This window comes from Macrobrachium nipponense, chromosome 36 (assembly GCF_015104395.2).
Source record: "Macrobrachium nipponense isolate FS-2020 chromosome 36, ASM1510439v2, whole genome shotgun sequence".
NCBI classification, from domain to species: Eukaryota; Metazoa; Arthropoda; class Malacostraca; order Decapoda; family Palaemonidae; genus Macrobrachium; species Macrobrachium nipponense.
In genome coordinates this window covers 65,421,748-65,447,150 of record NC_087220.1, presented here as the reverse complement: position 1 = coordinate 65,447,150, position 25,403 = coordinate 65,421,748, and the positions used below count along the sequence as shown (strand labels likewise).

General features: G+C 39.3%; 2 protein-coding genes across 2 annotated transcripts in view; both read left to right on the top strand.

Annotated features, from left to right (window-relative positions):
- Positions 1-17: 17 nt before the first annotated feature.
- LOC135203480 (zinc finger protein 658B-like) lies at positions 18-25,091 on the top strand. Its single transcript, XM_064233202.1, has 2 exons — positions 18-668; positions 21,892-25,091. Exons 1-2 carry the CDS (start codon positions 52-54, stop codon positions 23,024-23,026), a joined length of 1,752 nt encoding a protein of 583 aa, XP_064089272.1. The 5' UTR covers positions 18-51; the 3' UTR covers positions 23,027-25,091.
- Positions 9,171-25,403, top strand: part of LOC135203804 (gastrula zinc finger protein xLCGF3.1-like) — a 124,415-nt gene continuing 108,182 nt past the window's right edge. The window contains exon 1 of the mRNA XM_064233780.1: positions 9,171-9,190. The gene's annotated coding sequence lies outside the window, so the exon portion shown is untranslated. The remainder of the gene's footprint in view (positions 9,191-25,403) is intronic.

Here is a 25,403-nt window from a genome sequence, read left to right as displayed (position 1 = left end):
TCCACTGGTGTCCAAAAGAGCTTTGCCATCTCAAGTCGTCTCAAAATCCACATGAGAACTCATACTGGAGAGACACCTTTCACTTGTCCTAAATGCCACAAAGGCTTTGCAATCGCAAGTAATCTCAAACTTCACATGGGAGTTCACACTGGGGAGAAACCTTACACTTGCAGTGAATGTCAGAGAAGTTATTCTCATTCCAGTAGGCTCAGGAAACACATGGCAACTCATACAGGAGAGAAGTCATTTACAGAAGAGAAACCAATTGTCTGCACTGAATGTCATGTCAGTTTTTCTCGTGCAGATAGTCTGAAAAGACACTTGAAAACTCACACTGGAGAGAAGCCTTACACTTGTCATGATTGCCAAAGTAGTTTCGCACAACTGAGTTCCCTCAAAAACCATATGAGAATTCATACAGGGGAAAGGCCATTCTCGTGCACAGAATGTCCATGTAGTTTTTCTCACATGACCCACCTTAAAAGGCATAAGCAGATTCACACAGGTGAGAAGCCCTATGCCTGCACTGAATGTCCAAGTAGTTTTTCTCTCTCTGGTCATCTCAAAGCACACATGAGGTGTCATACAAAAGGGAAGACATATACTTGCAATGAATGTCAGAGAAGTTTTGATCGTTTAGATAATCTTACAATACACATGAAGAATCATACTGGATAAAACCTTGGGCATCAGTATAGTTTTTCCATTACTGTATACTAGCAATTTTCTCATGTAAATGCATATTACCTTTGAGAACTCATGAAGTAAAGTTGGAGTTTTTTTCGCTGTATTATTATCATCATTACCACCATCATAACGTATTAATTTTAACATAAACACTGTACTTTGCAAAAGCCTAACCTGTGTTAGCAGCAATCTTCAGACATCACCCAGAGAGAAGAAGAGCTCAGTTTTCCACCAGAGCATCCCTGTCAGAGAAAAACTGGTTGTGCTTAGTATGTCTAGTGTATCATTAACACCTGTCTCACTCCCCAGACTTTTTTTTTTCAAAATTGCTTCAGTTTGGTATGATTCATTTAAATTGATTAAATTCTGCCTATTTTCTATCATATACATTTCAGTCGCTATTCTTTGGTAGTATTTTCACTTGTCCCTGTTTATGAGCTATGATCATCATTTCCTTTGGTTACCTGTCAGAAGTTCTTGTACCTGTCTTCTAACCAGTGATATGGAGTCCCTTTAAAGAGAAATCTGTGCACATTGGCTGCTGTTTATCTTCTGGTGTGTCTGTACTTTTGATATCTTTACATTAGTGTTTCCTTTCACTTGTAAATTAAGTTTTGTTATACCTTTGTGCAGTCATTTAAGTTTCATTGTCAAAGTCTATGTTTGTATTCACTTATATTACATGTTTTGGGTTTTTGCTTAATTCTTGTTGCAGTCTTTTCTTGTGCTTACCTTAGTTTAGTGCTTTGAGTGTTCAAGTAGTATAGCGTTTTCTTGTTTCTCTGTTTCCTTTGCGTTAATATTTTCATGTTTGGCTGTCTTGTCCCACTCCAAATTTAAGAGATGGGTTGATTTGGTATGTGCCTATCACTTGCAATGTGTAACTTAGCAAATTACGTAAATGCTTCCTTTCAAATAACATATAGATATCCGAGTACTGTACCTTATTACCTAGCTAAAGGTCAGTTTTCTTTTTAATTTATTGCCCACCTCTTGACTTGCAAGGCTCAGTCCAAATCATGAACCTTTGTTACCCTCAAGACCTCTGTTGGTTCACCTGTCTTCAACCAATAAACTTCTTGTCCTACAATCCTGTATCATAACAGTTTATATAGTTTTTCCACATAGGGGCTAGTTCTGTCAGTGTACCTCATGTGGTGCACTGTAGGCATTACTTAACCCTTAGGAGCCGAGGAAAAAAATCAATATTCAGCACCCCAGGCCGGGGAAACTTGAGGTCTGCTAATTTAAGAAAAAACACATCGGTGGAAAGAGGAAGATTTGCAAATGCACAGTGTGCAAAATTTTTTTTTTTTATTATTATTATTTTCCCTACCTTCCATGAGAAGTTGAAAATGTCTATTTACAAACCCCATGCGGGGGCTCTTTTACAAGAAAATCGTAAATTTTACCAAGTTATAAAAGTTTTTTCTAATTAATAATTTTTATTTTGTAAAATTTTAATTACAGCTCACACAATATCAAAGCATCAAAGCATCTCTATATAGCTACTAAATTCTTGTTCAATTAAAGTAGTGGGTTTGTGTTAAAACAGATATTTTGAAAATGAAGTTAAATTGTTTTCCCCGCAGACCCACTGCATACTTTACAAGAAAATGTGTATCTGGTAAAGGTTATGGAGTGATTGACCAGTTTTCAGTGTGGACTGTTCTGGGACCTGTGGAAAAAAAGACCCCTTTTTTTCTCAAATGCATTTTTTGTGATAAAACTATTGAAATAGAGGTTTAAGCTTTTTTTTTTTTTTAACTATCAAAATAGGAAGATACGTACATATGAGTGTTTTGAGAGGGGTGTCAAAGATTCATTGGTTCTAGCTATTTGCAAATCTGGGGGTCGACTGTACTGTTAAGAAATCGCAGCTAACACTATTCAGGTTTTTGTAAATGATTTTATATGGATTTTCTGTGTGGGGTTAGTTGTATATTATCGAGGAAACTGTAGTTTAGAAGGATTTGATTTGAAAACCTCTGAAATCCATAACTCTTCATGATTTAGTTGACAGCTGTGCATTAGAGAGTGGTTTTATACCATGTGGTTACTATGCAGGTCTACTGCCTTGGAAATAGATGGTTAAAACCATAGATATAAAAGCCTAGATGCCGCATCGGCCGGCCGGACATACGTCATCAAGTCCGCCATCTTGGCGCGGTAATTCAAACAATGCAGCAGGCTGCGCGGTAATTCAAACAATGCAGCAGGCTGCAGTATATGACGTTTTTTGGCCACTATTCGCTTAATATTGCATGGATTTTCTTGTCTGATGGTTCGTTGCAAATCTTACATAATTCCCTACAAGGATCTAATAAAATAAAATTGTTCCTTATTGTTTGAAAGTTAACTTGCAATGACTGTTTTAGCAGGTAGGGGGAAAGGGGCTAGTTGTACACAAATGTTAATATTTACCCATAACTATTGCTGTAAATAATTTGAAATGCTGTGATAAGACAGATTACTAAAGTAGGCCTACAGCTATGGATATGTGCAACTTAAGTAAAATCTTTCTCTCGAAGTGCTCTGTTAAAAAATCCCCCAATATAATTTTTGGCACAGGCCTACAAGCTTAAGTCATAAAACTGTAGGGTTGAGCCTAAAATAAACTACAGTAGGCCCTAGAATAACTAGGATTTCTGTGTTATCTAGCCTTTGCATCTCTGCCTGCTCCTTTGAGCCTGGGGGGTTGAGGGGGGTTCTTCCAATTTTCGGAACGGAATGCTCCTCAGTGAATTCTGACCTCTAGACCTGGCTTTGGAAAATTTAGGGGGGATCAAGAGACCTCGCCTAGTGGCAAAAGTGACCTATCTCTAGACCTAATTTTATATGGTGAAATAATTATATAGAACTTAAATTTTTCACAAAACTACCTTTAATTTGCTCAGACTAGGATATATCATTATGGCAAGCATTAACAGTTCAATATAGCTCATCTCTAGACCTGTGTTGTCAAGGACCCAAATTATTATACCTTATTTGGGATAAGGGCCTGGGCCATCTCTATACTTCTACCCTTCCAGAAGGGGACCCATCTATAGACCAAAATTGCCAAAATGAGCCAATCCTGACAAGCAACCCTGTACACCCGAACATAGTAACACCCCCCCCCCGGCGCCTTTCAGCCTAGGCCACAATCATAAGGCCAGTCTAATTTTTTTTCAGCTAACTGTTCATTGGTTTGGTCACACATGTATAAATTTAAAGCTATGGCTGGCTTTATGGGTCATTAAGCCTATACTTTGATGTAACAACTCTCAAAATGTATTGCACAATGATTTATTTTCATGATATTTGTTCTTACATTGAATGTATATATAACATTTATTGTACATCTGTGCATTTATTTATAAATATTCCCAGCAGTTTAAACAAGTTTTTTTTTCATTGCTGTTTCCAACAGTTTAACCCTTAAACGCCGAATGGACGTATTAAACGTCGAGTCAAAATCTCCCCCGATTTCCGAATGGACGTACCATACGTCGGCTCAAAAAGGTTTTTTTAAAAATTCGCGGAAAAATACTTATAGGCCTACCAGCCGAAAACTTTTGAATCACGCGCCTTGGGGGATGCTGGGAGTTCACGGATCAAGGCGTTGTTTTGTTTACAATCGTTACGCAGGCGCGCAAGCGCGAATTTCTTTCTTATCGCACTAAAAAGTATCAGTGACACATCTCAAAAATTATTTCGTCACTTTGACATAATTTTTGCAGTTTTAAATTATCCGTTACATGAAGTATTATATATGAAAATGTGCGCAATTTTATTTAAAATACAACAAAAAAATACTCATGATTGTAACTTTTATCAGTTTTGAAATATTTCCATATAAATAACGATAAGTGCCAAAATTTCAACCTTCGGTCAACTTTGACTCTACTGAAATGGTCGAAAAACGCAATTGTAAGCTAAAATGCTTATATTGTAGTAATATTCCACTATTTAACTTAATTTTGCAACAAATTGGAAGTCTCTAGCACAATATTTCGATTTATGGTGAATTTATGAAAAAAACTTTCCTTCCCTCCGCGCGCGGATTCTCCTCCATAAATCTCCGAATTGCGTACATCGAATTCTCGGAAAATTTGCTCCGTTTCATATTAGGCATTTCATAGAGTTTTATATATAAAAATGTGCACAATTTCATGTAAAATAAAAGGAAAAATATTTGAAGGTTGTAGCTTTTCTCATTTTCTAAATATTTGCATATAAATCACGATAAATAGAAAAAAAACCACGTTCGGTCAACTTTGACTCTACCAAAATGGTCGAAAAACGCAATTGTAAGCTAAAACTCCTACAGTATCGTAATATTCAATCATTTGTATTCATTTTGAAACAAATTGGAAGTCTCTAGAACAATATTTAGAATTACGGTGAATTCGTACATAATTTTGTGATAATATTTTTCCGGTGTTGCTTTTATTGTTTTACAATGTATTATATATCAAAATGATTGCAATTTAGTGTACAATACAACGAAAAAGAAAGAAACTCGTTAGCTTTTACCGTTTTTTGCACAGCGTGATTTTAATACAATTATGTATGAATTTATTTTTTTTTGCTACCATATATCGCATTATTTACATATGATAATGATATTATTTTTCATTTCTGATGATTGCATACTAAACTTCAGGCAATGACAAAAAAAGGAGCCAAAAATGAACTCTTAATCTTTAAAACTAAGCGCGCTGTGATTTTTTGAAAAAATTATTTTTTCCGCTTCCGCGCTCACTCAAAATCGGCTCCGGCATTCGGGGGAGTTTTTGATTTTTACCGCTTCGGCGTTTAAGGGTTAATGATACTACATTGTAATGATAATCTATATGCATTGATATGAAATTAGCAGGCTATATCAAAACATCAACAAAAACTCATTATGTGCCTTGCTTGGCCATTTAGTTCTTATTACAAGGACCAGATTAACACTTTAATATTACATAGCTATAATGCAGTGAAAGAAATCGAGAAACATCAAATTAGTGTCCAACATACACGATTTACCATATTGACCTAATGGCCCTTAAACAGTATTGTTTTAACCATTTTTTTCGTAGGCTGTCTTCTCACAGCATTTCAAATTATTGTTTACAGCAATAGTTATGGGTAAATATTAACATTTGTGTACAACTAGCCCCCCTCCCCCTACCTGCTAAAACAAAGTCATTGTAAGTTAACTTTCAAACAATAAGGAACAACTTTATTTTATTAGATCCTTGTAGGGAATTATGTAACGAGCCATCAGACAAGAAAATCCGTAGAATATTAAGCGAATACAGTGGACCCCCCGTATTCGCGTTCTCCGGATTCGCGGACTCACACATTCGCGGATTTCTCTCGGGAACGTTTCCCCGCGTTATTCGCGGAAAATTCGCGCATTCGCGGTATTTTTCTATGAGAAATATCCACAAATTCCTGGTTTTTATGATCAATTTCGTCATAAAATGCACTTTTTGTGATAAAACTATTAAAAAAACCAAGTATGAAAATTTTTAGTGGTTTTTCTTAAGTTTTAACTAACAAAATAGGCTGTTTTTAGCGCTTTTATAGGGGTTCCAAACATTCGCGGATTCTAACTATTCACGGGGGGGTCTGGTACGCATCCCCCGCGAATACGGGGCGAACACTGCTGCATTGTTTGAATTACCGCGCCAAGATGGCGGGCCTGATGACGTGCGCCAGCCTATTCAGCCAGCGGCCGATGCAGCATCTAGGCTTTTATATCTGTGGTTAAAACTTTATATGAAAAGAAAATTTCTAAATGAAGTAGTCATTTTATTACGGGCTGCTCTGTGAGCAAGAGCCCGTGCTGACACAAGGTCAGCTTAATCAAAAACAACAAAACAACAAGTAGACATGATTCTGTTGGCTAGTTATATGTATTGAGATATAGCACATTTCCCCTAACCGGATGATATAGATTTGTTTAAAAAATCCTTTGATGTCCACTTCACTTTTCCAGCTCCCCTATATGCTTTTGTATTTAGAGTTTAAAGCACTAAGTACTTTATGGTGCTTGATGTCATTAGGATTATTGTAACTTAAGGAATGTATATATAAATCATCTAGAGACATTCTATTGCTTGTTTTAATTCTATTCTCTCCTGACAATTAACTTTTTTCTGCTGAAAATACATACTAATGCCAGCCATCTGTTGGATGTTTTTAAATTTAGGTTACTAAAGGCAAGCTGTTTCTGAACTTTTCTTGTGAAGCATAAAACATCAGCATTTTGGGTGTTTCAGTGAACACCAATGGACTTACTAAAATATCATTCTGGCTAAACTTAGCAAGCTGAGAGCTTTGGAGAATGGGGCTTTGTAAAACATGTTTCATCAAACAACTAATTTTGATAATTTTTTAGAATGTTTAGTATACAAGTCTGTATAATTAACCATAAAATGAGTGACAGCCTACTTTTGACAATCTAGATTAGAAGGTTTAGTAAATTGGCCTCGATTGCAAAGTTACTCTACTCTCTGGTCGTCAGCTAATAATGTATGTAACGTTTAGTGTGTAGTAGATACATAAAATCTGCAAGAGCTATGTGGTTACCTAGCCTTTATTCCTGTACTGTAGCTTATGTTGTTTTTGACAGTACTACTATAAGGATTTTGTAAATTTGTGTATGCTTTGTTGTATAAATAACTAAATTACTCTACTAGTACATCTTTAACAAGCCCTGCACACACAAGAAAGTTTTATGAAATATTCATTAGATATTTGAAATTACATAATAGGGGGAAAAAATGCTGTACAAAAAGGTAGCGTCTGCTCAGAATGAAAGCATCAGGCAAACACATTTAGTACATACTTTTGTATGTATTTAATTCTATCATTACTATTCTATATCTTCTTAAAGTTATTTATGTTATTTATGTTTGTGCCTGGTTAGATAGTTTATTAAACATTTAATTCATAAAGGGCATAATGATCGTGAAACAAATGAAACATTAGTAACTCATGAGACAGCTTTTGAGAACACATGAATAAAATCTATATCAGAGCATGACATGTCATACAGACTTCAGGATATATAAAAGCTATAGCTGATACATAATACTTGAAAAGATTAACATTTATTAATGTTATTTCCATAGAGATGACAGTTTTTAAGGTAAACAAGCAAAACATAAATTTACACCAAATGAATAGGTACCTACAAGAAACAGTGCTGACTGCATCAAGATATGCAGCATAAAAGTATTAAAGCAATAGTAACAAATGTGTCAGCCATTGAGTAGTCAGAGATGTGTATTTCTGGTGATAGAATAACTACTGGTTCCATGCAACGTAAAAACACCATGCAAACAAACGTGTCAGATTACCTTAACATGAACAGCTTTAAAGACCTAAAATCCTACACAACTCTGATGAAAAAGTGATGATGAGATGAGTAATGAGAAATTAATTTTGTAATTTTATAGAGAAAAAAAAACGAGTATTAAAACAATTTTTATGAAATACAGCTAGACTAGAAAATGGTTGAGGTAAATAACGGGAAAAAGATTAAAAGATAATATAAGTCTAAATGAAATGAAGATACCAAGACTAACACTGTACTTAACTGTTCATAGATGTATAGATAAAAAAATGATCACTTCATGCCACTACGTTGAAACCAAGTAGTACAACGATTAAGAGAACCGCACCAGAGGCCAACCTCTGTGGTAACTACTACTAAAGAACTTTTGAACCAGAGGTATCCAACTTCCAAGACAAATAATTGATAGTTCATATCCTTCTGTTTGAAGATTTGTCGAATGAAAATAAAATGAAGGAATTTATAGAAAAGTATACTATGGTAACAGACAATAAATAAACAAACACAAGCTAAGGAGTAGTAAGGTAGCCGTTGCATAGGCAAATCTAGTCCACTACTACTACTACGTAGAGCCAACCCTCAGGATCAAGGCTCCCTCGTTTAGGGAAATATCCCTAGAAACTTTTAGAGGAGCTTGTGGAATATTGGCGATTGCTGATAATCTAGGGAATTTCGACCATGACCATCATCCACTATCAATCGTTTTAATCCCTAAATAAAACTCATGAATTTTTTGCTTTGGCAATGATATCTGACAGCGGTGAGACGATAACACCGTCATAAATCAGCAACCGTTAAGATACAAGATTCATTTCGTTTTCTTCAAGCAAGCAATTACTTCAGCCCTGAGTAAGTACCTATATTAAAAACCATATATACATATATGGTTATGTAAATCCCTTTTTTATACACTTCCGTTTTATTATTAAAACTTAAGAGTAAACATTTGTAGATTAGAATTGTATATATTTATTGGATTTTATTAACGTTTTGCAATGGATATTGACGTTGAATGTTATTTGGGGAATTTTGAACCATTATAGGGAATTTTGAGCTGCTGTTTAGGGAAATACTGTTGTAGAGAAGTGGCAGCCCCTGATCAGGGAGCATTATCAACTTACCATAATCGATATTTGCTGCCAATATTAATTGTGGTTGTGTTTAAAGGTAATAAAAAAAACTTTTCCCTCAACAGGGATGATTCCCTCTACGTTTTCAAAATAAGTTGCTGCTTATGATTTATAGCCTAATTGTCTTTAGCCTAAGTGTTTCCTCGTCAGTAGCCTAGGTGGTAGCCTAGTACCTAGCTAGTAGCTACCTAGTAGGTAGTATACCTATCGTAACTTCTGCTGAGTGGGAGTCTAGTTTTTCTTTGAGTTGCTTTCTCCTTGTACTATGATCTTCACTTCGGGCGTTATATTACTGTAGTTATAGGTAGTAGCTAGGTACTACTCTTGATGGCAATGATTAAATAGGGTGAACAACAGACTGGGCTAGTGGATCCAGTTTCCACCGCGTATGGAGCCATCCTCCGTAAAGTAATTTGGTAGTTTACAGATTCCCGGGCCACTTGATGTGAAGGCTGACACGGCGGTCGGAGCTCCCGTAGTTCCGCCACGGCCTTACTGTAACCCCTGTGGCTAGCGCGCGCAGCGCAACATTACTTCTTGCCAGAACATGCCGTGCTTGCCAAGAATCTCTGAATATGCGGATAAGTCGCGAAGCGCTGTTCCGCCACGGCCTTACTGACAGCACACACAAATCGATCGTCCGCGGATGTGTAGTCGCTCCCTACTTTGTTTGTTGTTGTTTTGGTATCGCCGCCATATTGGTTTTGGTGTTCTTCCGCCGATTTTGGTCGGCGGTCGAGTGGGCCTGCGAATCTGTAGGTGCTCCAAGTAATTTAACATGTTCTGACACCAGAGATTGGGACCATGGTATTTCTACAGAAGCAGTCGGCACGGACTGCAAGGAATGTAACCGCGGATACGACATCCACCAGGGATTGGGGTGTCCAATGTATTTCGCCGTGTTTAGTACTGGCCCCTAGGGGGTTAATTACAGTCGTCCGAATAAATATTACTTGAAATTCTTGTTCAGTAGGTAAAACTGCATAGATAGTAAAACCGCAACTGCCATGGTCTAGGCCGCCGCAGATAAGTACCCTGGATCTACCAAGGCACCATTCACGAGTTAGGTATTGGTGGTGAGAGCAAGAGGTCGAGACCTCTACTCTTCTTTCGAAGTAAGTATTTTCTCATAAGTTAGAAATTAAGGTCATATTTTTAGATTAAACAGAGGTTAATGAAAGTCTGGCTCTACGCAGTGCACACGTACCTCCATGACGCTTTCAAAATTTTTACTTACAATTACGAATATTTCGAAGATTGGCGCCATCTCAATGTTTGCGGAGTCGGTTGTGTCAATAAACTTCCTATTACATGTGCTTAATCCGCACACCACTTGTACCCATAGACGCTGGGGCACTTTCTTCTCAAAAATCGTAAACAAAAACACCAACCACGGCTTATGAAGGACATTACGATTTTTTGGTAGAAGAAGAAAAAGAAGCGTACACTAGATAATTATTTAAATAAATAATTAAATAGCGGTATAAGGTCATGAATTGCATAAATTTTTTACATATTCATGATTATTAATTTGAAAATATTCATTGTTGAAAAAATAAATAGATTCCTGACTCAAATATCAACAGTTTTGCTGTGAACAGTACCTACGGCGTTGTTCGCACTCTTCTATTGTTTATCAGTGTTGCCAATTGGTATGTGTATATCCTCCAAACTGGGTATAAGACTTAAACAAAACAGGGGAAATAAGTGAAATTAGCGTATCTATTTGTAGTATGTATATATACATATTATTAGAGCAATGTTATCGTTATTGCATTACTATGACAACTAAAATTCATGGAAATGGTTTGTAAATGCATCAATGCATCGGCGTATGTGTGAAGCTCCACTAAATTGGCAACGATGAGTCATTTTGCCGTCTGATTGTATCTACTTTAGAAATATCTGGGTAGATCTAGGGTACTTATCCACGGCAGCCTAAACTGTGGCAGTTGCGGTTTTTCTAAGCAGTTATACCTCCTGAACAAGAATTTTAAGTAATATTTATTCGGATGACTGTAATTAACCCCCAGGGGCCAGTACTAAACACGGTGAAATACATTGGACGCCCCAATCCCAAGTGGATGTCGTATCCGCGGTTACGTTCCTTGCAGTCCGTGCGGACTGCTTCTGTAGAAATACCAATATCTGTAATTTTCGTGGTTACTAATTTGGTTGCATAAAAGGGATAATAGACATGAATTAAATAAACATTTTGAAGTTACAAAGTAAAGTTAAACTAAATAAAGAGTAAAGTAAAAAATTAAGGGAATAAAGCTTTGCACCTCATAAACCGTGTAGTCGTGTGCTGCCTGCAACTGTGTTTGTGGAGTGAGCGCTTAGGAACCAGGAACAACAACCTAGTTCAAGTGCAATTTGGAGTGAATTAAGGCCAAACCCTGTATAATTAAAATCAAATAAGCACTGTGAAGTCTCAGTTGTGATGGCAGTAAGGATAAAACCACCGAAACATATTTTACGAAGACTTCACATGCCTATTTTAGTTTGTATGGTGCTTTCATATATCACATTATGTTGACAAAGCTACAATCTTTTGAATAGTATGCTTAAAGATGTCAGTGTATTCTTGTTTCACCAATTATAAATATCGAGTGAATAAGGCTGATCCACGCAATGACGATGGATCCACTGCGGTGTTTCCCCCTACTCTCTCGATTGACTTACAATTTGTTCTGGCATGTTCTGATCACAATATTCATTTCAGGTCTAAAGAAACATGAGCAGTTTCTCATATCCTATGTTGGTTCACTATTTTTTAGTGCTTTAAAGACTGTGAAGAAATATTTTGTATTCTATTCTTACTTTTAGAGGGTGTCAATATACTGTACTAGCACAATTAGTTCTGGGGTTATTCTGTCACAGAAACGTAGACCTTTTATTAAGCTGGTGGCTCTGTTTTATACTCCTTGCAATTTTCTTAGTAGGTAGTGAGGGAGACAATAGTATATAGTACCTAAGGTTGCAGTAGTCAAGCCTTGAAAGTATTTTGTTACAAATTGCTGTTTTCAGAGTATATCTTCCTTTAAATATTTTCTAGTAAATGCAGTTACATATTCTAATATGATAGTTTCAGGTTTTTGCAATATGCATTATATGGTTTTTCATTAACAATTTATTGTCAATGGATACTCATAAGTTCCTAACTACTGCTACAGTGTTTATAGATGACGAGGTATATAAATAATACGATACAGGTACTGTCCGACTTACAACCTACTCGACATACGATCACTCGTACTTAGAACCATACTTCAGACAGTTGACCATTGAGTTACTTGGCACTGCGCCATCTCATGAGAACTCTCATCACTCAGGCATGAGAACTCTCATCACTCAGGCAGCATCAGTTTGAGTTACCCTGCCCTATCTGCAGCATCATTTGGTATTAAATGTACTGTAGACTGAATTGCAAACCAATTTACGTAAGAATCGACTTCGGACATGCATGCAAGAACCTAACCCCATTGTAACTCAATGCCTGATTGTACGTAATATATACTATTACATAAATGATTAAAATGTATTAGTAGAAGTACATTATGGTAAAAAGATTGAAATAATGATTGTACATTACATTACAGTACTAAGTAGGCACTTTTATATAGCAAAGGTTTGTTAGTATACCCTACCCAGTATGTTGGCCACTTTCTAAGGTTCGACTTACATCCATTCTGACTTACAACCAGTGGGTCGGAACCAAACTTGGTTGTAAGTAGGATAGTACCTGTAATAGTATCGATAGGTTAGAAGTTGCCTTAGTCAGATTTTAAGCTAACCTCGAATCCAATGTGGCTCCGCAGACCTTAACTTCCCAGGCCTGTACCCAGAGTTTTTTGTCGGGGAGGTTGTTTTTTCCAAAACTTGACCTTTTCTTCTATAAATGTCATTGCATATACGTATAGGTATACACAAGAAGAAATACTTGAAAATGTTATATTATAGTTATATTAACCCTCTTACGCCGAAGGGGTATAATAAAAATCGTCTCCCGTATGCCGAGGCGGTCTCGGAGTGAGCGCCGAAGCAGAAAAAATATTTTTTTCAAAAAGTCACAGCGCTCTTAGTTTTCAAGATTAAGAGTTCATTTTTGGCTCCTTTTTTTTTGTCATTGCCTGAAGTTTAGTATGCAACCATCAGAAATGAAAAAAAAATCATTATCATATATAAATAATGCGATATATGATAGCACGAAAACAAAATTTTATACATTCAACTTCCCTGCCAGATATATACTTAGCTATAGACTTCGTCGTCTCCGACAGAATTTCAAATTTCGCGGCACACGCTACCGGTAGGTCAGGTGATCTACCGCCCTGCCCTGGGTGGCAGGACTAGGAACCATTCCCGTTTTCTAATCAGAATTCTTCTGTCGCCCGGGCCATCAACATTGTTGTTGGTTCCTCTCGATTGGTTTTTCTTTTTCACCGGCAATTGATCTTCTTGACCGACTTTTGGTGACGTATCTGGATTGTTGGATTGGCATACGCTTTTGTGGACTGTTTTGTGGACTTGATTTTGGATTTTCTTTAAAAAATGTCTGACTCTGGAATGGTTGTGAGACGTTGTGTGAATGTAGGCTGTAAGGTGAGGTTGCCGAAAGCTTCGGTAGACCCTCACACTGTATGCAAGGGTTGCAGGGAGTATGAATGTTCTTTCACTAATACTTGCAAGGAATGTGAGAATTTGAGTGAGAATGAATGGAAGAATCTAACTAATTATTTGAAAAAGTTAGAGAGAGAAAGAGTGAGGAAGGCTTCTTATAGAAGTTTGAGTAGTTCGAGATCTAATGAACTAATTCCTAGCTTGGGATCTTCCCCAAGGGTAAGTATTGCTACTTCTCCTTCCATTGCAGCCCCTTCTCCTATTGCAGAACCTGTAGATTCAGCGAAAGAACTTGTGGATCTAAAAGCAGCCTTCAAGTTGATGGAAAACAAAATGGCTGCCCTACAAGGTAAGGCTAGTGATATTTCAGTGGACAGTGATATGAGTGTCCCCAGTGGTAGTGGAGGGGGCATCTGGTCGGTCTCCGCAACGCTCCTAGGTCTAGACCTCTTCCAAGCTCACATGCCCAGAGGAGAAGGAATGTCGAAAACCGAAAGGAGGTTGTGGAGAATCCCCACCGATCAGGTGTCCCTTCGGCGGTTTCTGTGACACCCCAGACTGCCAAGGATCGCTATTGCAAAAGCGTCCTGCGTGAGTGTTTTTCGTCGTCGGGATCTTCATCTCCGAGACGTGATTGGAGGGATTCAGATCGCTCTCGACCACTCAAGAGGAGTTTGGAACGGCTCCGACGATTGACTCCGAGCCCAAAGAAAACTTCCCTGAGGAGTCTCCTTCGGGAGTTAAGAAGGCAAGAAGAGCCATTCTTTCAACCAGAGTGAGAAGGAGTCAGGAGGTGGAGGCTATGGACTCCTCCCCTCCTCCTTCCCCTCTTCCCGAAGAGGATAAAGAGGAGGCTACGAAGAGGTTCATGATGGCTATGCAAGAACAGATTTTGTCTTTTGTAGGAGTCCTTTCAAAGGAGCCTCCTAGAAGGAAAGACTCTTCCCTTCCGATCAAAAGATCCTCCAGACGTATGGAGGTATCGGCCGCCAAGATCGATGCTCCTACTCGAGGTGAGGCTTCCTGTACGAACGTGGATGAACCGATCATACGTCTGGCACCGGCCAGGAGTGAGGAGTCACCCAGGAGGCAGGAGCCAAGAGCCAGGAGTGTGGAGTCATCCAGGCAGGAGGCAGGAGCCAGGAGGCAAGAGCCAGGAGGCAAGAGGCAGGAGTCAGGAGTCAGGAGGCAGGAGTCAGGAGTCAAGAGGCAGGAGTCAGGAGGCAGGAGCCAGGAGTCCGGAGTCAGGAGGCAGGAGTCCGGAGTCAGGAGGCAGGAGTCAGGAGCCAGGAGGCAGGAGCCAGGAGGCAGGAGTCAGGAGGCAAGAGTCAAGAGCCAGGAGGCAGGAGTCGGAGACTCTTTCCTGGAATTTATGACTCTTCTCCAAATAGAAGCTCCTCTCCTTCAGATCGTAGGAGGTCTTGGAAGGACTCTCCCTCCAAACGAGAGCTTTCTCCTTCGTCTGATCGAGGTTTGGACGATTTGTCTGATGACGAACCTCCTGCAAATGAAGGACTCTCGAATTATAAGGTCTTAGCCTCATTGTTGCTACAAGAGTTTGGAGACTCTCTTAGTCCGGCGGCTCCTCCTTCTCCTCGTTCTCTCTTTTCGAGCTCGGCTGCAGCAAAATCTTCGGCCTTTCTGAAAATGAAGCCTGCAATTTCCATGAAGAAGGCACTCCATTCTTTAGATTCTGGGATGGATAAGAAGAAAGAGTTGGGAAAGACGGTATTCTGCATGCCTCCTTCCAAACTCCATGGAAAGAGAGGTATTTGGTATGGGACAGGAGAGACTATGGGTCTTTCTCTTCCTGCCTCGGCAGATGCGGACTTTCCAATTTTAGTGGAGGCCCTCTAGACGTCACTCTTTAGGATCGGTCAGATCGACGTGGAGCACTTCGGAGTTGAACCACTTTCTAAAGGGACTTTTTGTCACTTTAGAGGTGTTCAACTTTCTGGATTGGTCACTCGGAGTTCTGGCCAACAAATCTAAAGATCCGGAGTTTCTTAAAAACCCAGAGATTCTCCATAGCGTCCTGTCTTGCATGGACAAGGCAGTACAGGACGGTTCGGGAGAAGTGGCTTCCCTTTTTGGTGCTGGTCTTCTGAAGAAGAGATCAGTATATGGATCCCTATTATCAAAAGGGGTTTCTCCGAGCCAGAGGACTGCTTTTATTGTTCGCCCCTCTGTCGGATCATCTGTTTCCTTCTCAGTTAGTGAAGGATATATCTCGCTCGCTAACTGAGAAGGCGACACAGGACCTACTAGTACAAACGTCCAAGAAAGGACGTCCTGTAGTGTCGACGATTAAGAAGGACTCTCGTCCTCCTCAGCAGCCCTTTCGTGGAGGTGCAGCGGCTCGTCCCCCTGCCAGAAAGAAGAGCTCTGACAAGAGAGGAAGGTCTTCCTTTAGACCTTTCAAGAAAAACCAAATGACTTGTTGCTCCTTCAAGCACCAGTGGGCGCCAGACTCCTGAACTTTGCAGGAGTATGGGCAAAAAGGGGAGCCGACCCTTGGTCAGTCTCGGTCCTAAAGAAAGGATACGTAATCCCCTTCGAGGACAGCCCTCCCCTAACATCTATGCCTCGGGAAACTGTCAGCGAGGTACAGAGACCCTGTAATGAGAAAGACTCTCCTTCAAATGGTGGAACAAATGTGGGAAAAGGAGGCCATCGAACTTGTGCAGGATCCACACTCCCGGATTTTACAATCGCCTTTTTCTAGTACCAAAGGCATCGGGGGGGGTGGAGACCAGTACTGGACGTAAGCGCTCTGAATCGCTTTGTTCAGAAAAAGAAGTTCCGTATGGAAACGTCCGCTTCAGTAATGTCGGCTCTTCGTCCAGGAGATTGGATGGTCTCTCTGGACTTGCAAGATGCGTATTTCCACGTTCCCATTCACCATTTGTCAAAGAAATATCTTCGGTTTGTAATAGGAGACAAGATTTTCAATTCAGGGCTCTGTGCTTCGGTCTGTCTACAGCTCCGCAGGTATTCACCAACCTGATGGCGAATGTGGCAAGATGGCTTCACCTAGAGGGAATAAACATCTCCCTCTACTTAGCACGACTGGCTGATCAGGGCCAAGTCGGAGATTCAGTGCTTGGAGGACTTATCAGTAACAAGAAACATGATAGAATCGCTGGGATTACTCGTGAACCTCGAGAAGTCGCAGCTGATCCCCAGCCAGAGCTTGGTCTATCTGGGGATTCAGATGGATTCTTGGGGTTTTCGAGTATTTCCTTCGCGAGAAAGAATCACTCGAGGTTTGTCGAAAATCTCGAGCTTTCTTAGAGAGAAAGAGCAGTTCAGCGAGGGATTATCTGAGCCTTTTAGGGACCCTGTCCTCACTAGAAAAGTTCTTCTCTCTGGGGAGGCTTCACCTTCGCCCTCTTCAGTTTTTCCTGAAAGGGGTGTGGAGTTGGAAGACGGGACAACTCTCGGACATCTTCCCGCTTCCACAAGAGATAAAAGACCACTTGAAGTGGTGGATCCTTCCTCTTCAAAAGAACGAAGGCGTATCGCTTGCCCTGCAGAACCCAGACCAAGTGTTATATTCCGACGCTTCGGAGTCGGGATGGGGAGCGACACTAGGAGCAAGGGAGGTGTCAGGCACCTGGACAAAGGAACAGGTGTCCTGGCACATCAATTGCAAGGAACTAGTGGCCATACACCTAGCCTTAAAGTTCTTCGAAGAGATAGTCAGAGGCGGGGTGATACAGATAAACTCGGACAACACCACGGCTCTGGCTTACATACGCAAGCAAGGAGGCACGCACTCTTTCTCCCTCTTTCAGTTAACAAAACACCTGTTAAACTGGACAGAAGAAAGAGGCATAACTCTCCTCACAAGATTTGTACAAGGGATAAAGAATGTGAGAGCGGACAGACTGAGCAGGGGGAATCAGGTCCTTCCCACAGAATGGACTCTACACCGAAGAAGTGTGTCGAAGTCTTTGGTCCCTGTGGGGGAGACCTCACATAGACCTGTTTGCGGCGTTCCTCTCCAAAAGAGTAGAGATCTTTTGCTCTCTAGTGGAAGATCCGAGAGCCTTCGCAATAGACGCGTTTCTCCTGGATTGGTCGGGTGTGGACGCCTACGCCTTTCCCCCGTTCAAGATCCTGGGGGAAGTGCTCAGGAAGTTCGTAGCTTCAAAGAGCACGAAGTTGACACTAATAGCCCCATTTTGGCCAGCCCAGGAATGGTTCACGGAGGTACTGGAGTGGATAGTGGACTTCCCCAGATCTCTTCCAAACAGACCAGATCTACTCAGACAACCCCACTTCGAGAGGTTTCATCACAACCTCCCAGGTCTCGCTCTGACTGCCTTTCGACTATCGAAAGACTTGTCAGAGCGAGGGGCTTTTCTCGCAAGGCTGCGGGCTCTATCGCTAGAGCCCGCAGAGCTTCGACGAGAAGAGTATACCAATCGAAGTGGGAAGTCTTTAGGAGGTGGTGTAAGAGTCAGAAGCTGTCCTCCTCCAGTACCTCTATAGTGAATATTGCCGATTTCCTCCTCTTTCTGAGAGAGGAATCACACCTATCTGTCTCAACAATAAAGGGATACAGAAGCATGCTGTCTTCAGTATTTAGAAATCGAGGGCTAGAAATTGCAGACAACAAAGATCTACACGATTTAATTAGATCCTTTGAAACTTCAAAAGCAGAAACTCCTAGAACACCTAGTTGGAATCTGGACGTGGTCCTGAAATTCCTTTCATCGGATAAATTCGAGCCTTTAAATCTGGCTTCCTTCCGCGACGTCACTAGGAAAGGCTTATTCCTGTTGTCTCTCGCTACAGCCAAGAGGACGAGCGAATTGCACGCTCTGGATTCCACAGTGGGGTTCAAAGGAGATGCTGCCATCTGTTCGTTCCAGACAATGTTTCTGGCGAAGAACGAAAACCCGTCAAAACCTTGGCCCAGAAGCTTGAAGTAAAAGGTCTATCTAACCTCGTAGGCAGAGAGACAGAGAGGTCTCTCTGTCCAGTGAGAGCTCTTAAATTTTATTTAGAGAGGAAGAGACAGATGGGAGCTTGTCAACAAGGTCTTTGGTGTGCTGTGAAGAACCCCAAAAGACTCATGTCCAAAAACGCCTTGGCCTTCTTTGTGAGAAGCGTAATTACGGACGCTCACAAGAACTGCTCGGAGGAATCCTTCGGTCTTCTAAAGGTTAAGACCCATGAGGTGAGAGCAGTAGCAAACGTCCTTGGCGTTCCAAAAGAATATGTCTCTTAAAAATATCATTGAGACTACGTATTGGAGGTGCAATTCAGTGTTTGCATCTCATTATCTGAAGGATGTGAGAGTGACTTATGAGAAGTGCTTCTCTCTAGGTCCATTTGTATCAGCAGATACAGTGCTGGGTCTTGGAGCAAAGACTGATCCTTAAAATATTTTGATTTTATCGTACATAAACCCTCTTGTCAGATATGTGCTTGGTTTTCTATTAGCAAGCTCACGGATGTCGCACGGGCGCATAGTGTCATTGCTGGTAGGGGATCAAGGGTATGTATGGCTAGTCGGGGAGTACAAAATTTTTTTTTGTATATTTTGTATAAATGAAAGTGTAATTTATGTTCGAGTTTTTGGTTGTTTGTAGGAGTTCGGGGATAACTCCTTACAATCTTAGAACTAACATGAATGTTAGGATCAGGTGATCGGGATCGGTGTTGTGCTCCTTGAACAAGGTGTAGTATTGTCATGTTAGTAGAATAGCACCCAATGACAAAGCCTTTAGGCTCTGCCGAGTAAGTGGATAAGACCCCATTGGCAGACCCACAAGAAACTCTTAGCCATAGATCAATATCTCGCTGAGGCTCTTGAGGCTAAGCAGACTCCAAGGCAGTAGCCGCGAAGTCTTCAGCCTAATAAGGTAGGAACCAAGGTTTATTAATACCTACAACATATGTTGTTTACCTGTCTATTTCAGTAGTTAGCTGTCTCTTACCCACCACCAATGGGTGCTAATCAGCTAAGTATATATCTGGCAGGGAAGTTGAATGTATAAAAATGATATTGTCATGTTACAATAAAGTTTTATACATACTTACCTGACAGATATATACGATTAATGGCCCACCCAGCCTCCCCGCAGGAGACAGGTGGAAGAGAAGAATTCTGATTAGAAAACGGGAATGGTTCCTAGTCCTGCCACCCAGGGCAGGGCGGTAGATCACCTGACCTACCGGTAGCGTGTGCCGCGAAATTTGAAATTCTGTCGGAGACGACGGAGTCTATAGCTAAGTATATATCTGTCAGGTAAGTATGTATAAAACTTTATTGTAACATGACAATATCATTTTCATACACTGTATTGGTTAATTTAGCTTTATTATAAAATTTACTGTGGTGTTTTTGTAGGGCTTGGAACGAAATAGGCAATTTACATGTAAAACTTAGTTCTAGATACAAAAAAACTCAGGTTACGAAGGCCGCTTTGGAACGGATTAATTTCGTAACCTGAGGCACTACTGTATATAGATCTTCAAGTTGGAACCAGGCCGTGGTATTGTTCAGTTTCACCAAGCACTGATTGGCAGTAATTTAGGTAATTCCAAGGTACGTAGAGCTCTGCTTGAAGATGATATTGGAAGAACTAGGGAACAGCTCTGCATGTTAGAGGAAATTCCAAGAATTTCCCTTAATGGTAAGAAATACATAGACCACAATGTAAGCATCAGGGAAAATACATGGCTAATGTTTGTAATTAGTAATTAGTATTGTCCTTAACCCCCTAAGAGTGGCACTCATCGATTGACATGCCATACTGTAGTAATTTCATTGGCAATCTAATGTGTATCATTTGTAATTACTAGTTTGGAGTATACTATTTGGATAAATTTTGTGGGAAAACATTCAGATTGCTTGAATTGCCCACAATGACAATATGGCAACGTATCGCAACACGACCTCAGCTCAGTGGCTCAGTGTGGGGGATTAGAATAATAGTCACCCATAAGATTTCCTGAGAGAAGCTGCTACTTCTTGTCCTTGTATACCTCAAAATATTTGTCCATAAATTTAATCTTGAAATGTTGCTATTTTTCAGTTCATACCTTTTACAATACGTATAATGTTACCCGTAATTGTTATATTGCAATATCAAGTGTAATACAAGTATGCTCCACAGAGGAAGACTTTCTATTTGCATTTGCCATTTCAGGCTCTTCTGTCAAGATGTGGTATGTGTCCTTGACCTGTCCACATTGCTGAGATCAGTCATTCATAACAGTATATTGTGGTTTAGTTTAGATGTAGGAAATAAGGATGTTTCCTTTTCTCCTTAGTAGAAGATTATTCTACTTTTTCAGACCTAAACTTTGAGGTTTGGGGAGGTCAGTGTCTGGTATTCACGACATCTAGATGAAAAACATAATTTTTACTCCATGGACTTTATTTCATCCTTCACCCAGCCTCTGTCATCTTCCACCAGTGAATAGTCAATTTAATCTAGTTGAGGTCAAATACATATTGGGCCTGTTGGGCATAATTTTCTCATGGAGTTTTATGACGTCCAACTTATTCCAATTCTTTAATAGTTGAGCTCCTCCTAACAGAAAATAACATGAGATTCCTAATGTAATGTTAAGAGGAATGCAGGATATTCCATTCTGACACCACACAGAAGATACTGAAGGCATTAGACAATAGATTTTTGTATTAGTGAGAAGACATTTGTATGCATGGATGTTAAAGGTAAATGATACTTCATGATACTTTATTGCTAAGAATTTGTACCTGGACTTATGAAATACATATAGGTTTTTTTTACATTGTGTGTTTTGCCAAATTATATGCTACTTTTAGTGTGAAGAAATACTTCATTTATAATTACTGTGTATTTGAAGTAGGGTGTGAAATTGAAAATAATCACTGAATGAGGAAGAATAGATTTTTACTTGGAATAAAGAAAAAGTAATGGATATGTTTGTGGCATGAAACCATTGTATAGTTTCATAATAGCGTCCTGTCAGACTAACAGTTATATTTTAAGATGGTATACTGCACTGAAGTTCAGTTATGTCCAGTTTGGGAGTTTCTTTTGAAGTAACTGATTTTTTTTTTTTTTTTTTTTTTTTTTTTTTTGTTTAAATTTTTTTTTTTTTTTACAGAAAAGCTAACAAGGATTCAGTACAGTACCTTGAAGGTCCCGTGAAAATAGCAATGGCAGCTGAAGGCTCAGCATTACCAAAAACTGAGCAACAAAAAGAAAATTTAAAAGAGGGATTCACTGAAAGGAAAGTTGATGGGTCTTTGAATTTAGAGCCTTCTACAGAAGTCAAGGAAGAACCAGAATTTATTGGCTGTGATGACTGTGATGTTGACTATTCATGCCAGTTTGTAAAGAGTGAAGGAAACTGTCAGAATGGTGAGGAAGGTTTTGTGAGCTGTGATAAAAAAAGTGGAAAGAAAATAATTGGAGAAGGAAATGTACAGTTGCACATGGTGGTAACAGACGATTCAGACTCCCTTTCTTGTGAAAATATTTTTTGTGAGAAATTCCCTTATGAAGCTAATGAAAATAATTGCAAAAATGTGGAAATGTTTTCAGCGAACACAGAGATGGAAGGGGAGCCCGGAAATAACATTGAATACCAAAGCATTGTTCCTCCTTCAGTTGAGGTGGGAATTCCCTTGAGAAAACGTAAAATAAACATACCTGTCACGTGCTCTGTGTGTCAAAAAATTTGTAGTAATAAAGGAATTCTTAAGGTCCACATGAGAACTCATACTGGAGAGAAACCTTACGTTTGCTCCGAATGCCCAAGTAAGTTTTCTCATTCAGATAGTTTGAATAGGCACATGAGAACTCACACTGGAGAGGAGAAACCTTATGTTTGTTCTGTGTGTCCTAAAAGATATTCTTATTTAAATAGTCTGAAAATACACTTAAAAACTCATACAGGAGAGAAAGACTTCACCTGTCCCAAGTGTCAAAAAAGTTTTGCAATCAAAAATACTCTCAGAAAGCACATGACAACTCATACAAGTGAGAAGCCTTACACTTGCAGTGAATGTCAAAAAAGTTTTGCTATGAAATGTATCCTCACGAGACACATGAGAATTCATTCAGGAGAGAACCTACAAAGAAGAGGGAAGCTATTTGTTTGCACTGAATGTTCAGGTACTTATTCTTGTGTAGATTCTCTTAGAAGACACATGAGAATTCATTCCGGAGAAAAACCATTTACTTGTACGAGTGTCAACGTAGTTTCTATCAATCGGGTCAGCTCAAGCTCCATATAAGAACTCATACGGGAGAAAAGCCATATCTTTGCACACAGTGTCCTACTAGCTTTTCAGAAAAGAATCATCTCAAAAGACATATGCGCATTCACACTACAGATAAAGCTCATGTTTGTACTGAATGTCCAAGTAGTTTTTCTCTCTCTCGTCATCTCAAAGTACACATGAGGTGTCATATGTGAGGGAAGACCTACATGTGCAATGAATGTCAAAGGAGTTTTGATCATTTAGATAACCGTAGAATACATAATTGGGAGAAGCCTTATACTCGCAGTAGGCACAAAAGTAGTTTTTTAATAAAGCAGTTGTTTAACGTAAACAGATGCAACAGATACACATGAGAACTCACGAAGCAAAGCTGCAATTCTTTTCCACTTTATCATGATCATTATTGTCATGATCATATTGTAGCACAAAAATAACACTTTGGGTAAGAGCCAAACCAATGTTTGCAGCAATCTTCAGATATCACCAGAAAGAAAAAGAGTTTAATTTTCCACCACAGCTTCCTTTTCAGTGAAAAATGATTATTCTCAATGTGTATGATAAATTGTGAAGACCTGCAGTCTTACACCCCAGGAATTTTGTTTGGCATTGCTTGAATTTCCTCATGATTGATGTCATCATAATCCATTTTTGCTATCTTGGTGGTATTTTCACCTAATTTGTTTTTTTTTTGAAGATCATCATTTCTCTTGGTCACATGTTATGACTGCTTGTACTTGTCTGCATACAAATTACAAATTGCAAGGAGTTTCTCTGAAAAGCTGATCTCTTCACCTTTTTCCTTGTTAGTCTTGCTGATCAATTTATATACTTTTGATATCTTTCTAATAGCTTATTTTTATTTTGTAAAGTTATTATTTCCTCTCATTTGCATATGTATGTAGTATTAGGGTTTATTATACCCTTGGAAAATCAGTGCCATTCCTTGAGTTCATTCCAGTTTTCCATTGATTGCAATTGCTTCTAGCTTCTTTTTTTGTTACAGAGTTTCCTTGTGCTTACCATAATTTAGTCCTTTGAGTGTTCAAGCATAGTGAACCTTGTCATAGCTGGTTATCTGTTCGTTTCACCGTTTCCTTACCTTTCATATATTAATGTTTAGCTTTCTTTTTCACAGTGTATTGAAGAGATGTTTTAATTAGGCATTTGCATATCACTAGTAATTAGTGACCTAGCAAATTAAATGTTTCCTTTCGCTGGCATAGACACCGTTGCTACGTGATACTGCACCTAACTGCTTTAGTAAGCATCAGACATTTTTTATTGTCCACATATGATGTTATGCTCGAAGAGGTACAACCCATGGTGTGACTAATAACCAAAATGTGTCAGATCATGCACCTCTAACAGCTATTAGTATAGATTATTTATGGGCATCAGATCCATCTAGGTTCTCTCTCTCAGCACCTCAGTGACTTGATCTGTATGGTCTTGGCCTGCCCCCTCAGTGGCCATGAGTTCGATTCTCGGGCATTCCATTTAGGTGTGAGATATGTGTATTTCTGGTGATAGAAGTTCACTCTCAACATAGTTTGGAAGTGACGTAAAGCTGTTGGTCCTGTTACTGAATAAGCAACATAAAAACACCATACAAGCAAACAATCTAAGTTCTCTTAAAAGTGGTGGGTTTGTGTTAAAACAAGTTTTCAGAAAATAATTAATATCTTCATTACAGATCCACCACTTTGCAAAACATATGGCCTTATGATGAGTATGCCATGAGTGACCAGTTTTCACTTTTAGGAGTGCTGTTAGACCTAGATGCATACTTTTGACTGTGGAAAATTAGAATTTTTTTTTTATCTGAAAATTGCTGCAGCCTTTTGTTTAGTACATAGTGAGTTTGTCTGTGAAAACATGTTGTTTTTAGAAAGTGACTTTTTTTTTTTATGTTAGACGTTCCCTTTATGTATTTCCTTACAGGACTGTGATATGAGTACTGTTGAGTTGAGTGCTCGCAGATTCCATCGCTCTTGATGAAGTAGATGGACTAGTGTTTTCTTTACCTTTATGTACTAAACATAATCTGTCGGTTTGAAAATATATGGTAAAACCTGTATATGAATTTCCCTCTCCCTAGGTTATGCAAAAAGTAGGAGTCTGTACTGAAAAAATATGCATATATCCTTGAACATCACAGACAGTGTACATTAGAACATGTAAGTCATGAAAGTCCACATTATGAATTTTAGTATACAGATGATCCAAATCTTTTGGTATTGGAGTTTCTGAAATATCTAATGAAATAAGCCAGTTTTCATTACCCAAGAATGCCCCTTTTCACAGCAGAGTGGCTGCAATACATGTTCAGTTGTTAATATTAAAAACATGCCACCTTATGAGTATTCAGTCGACTTGCAATTCGCAGACT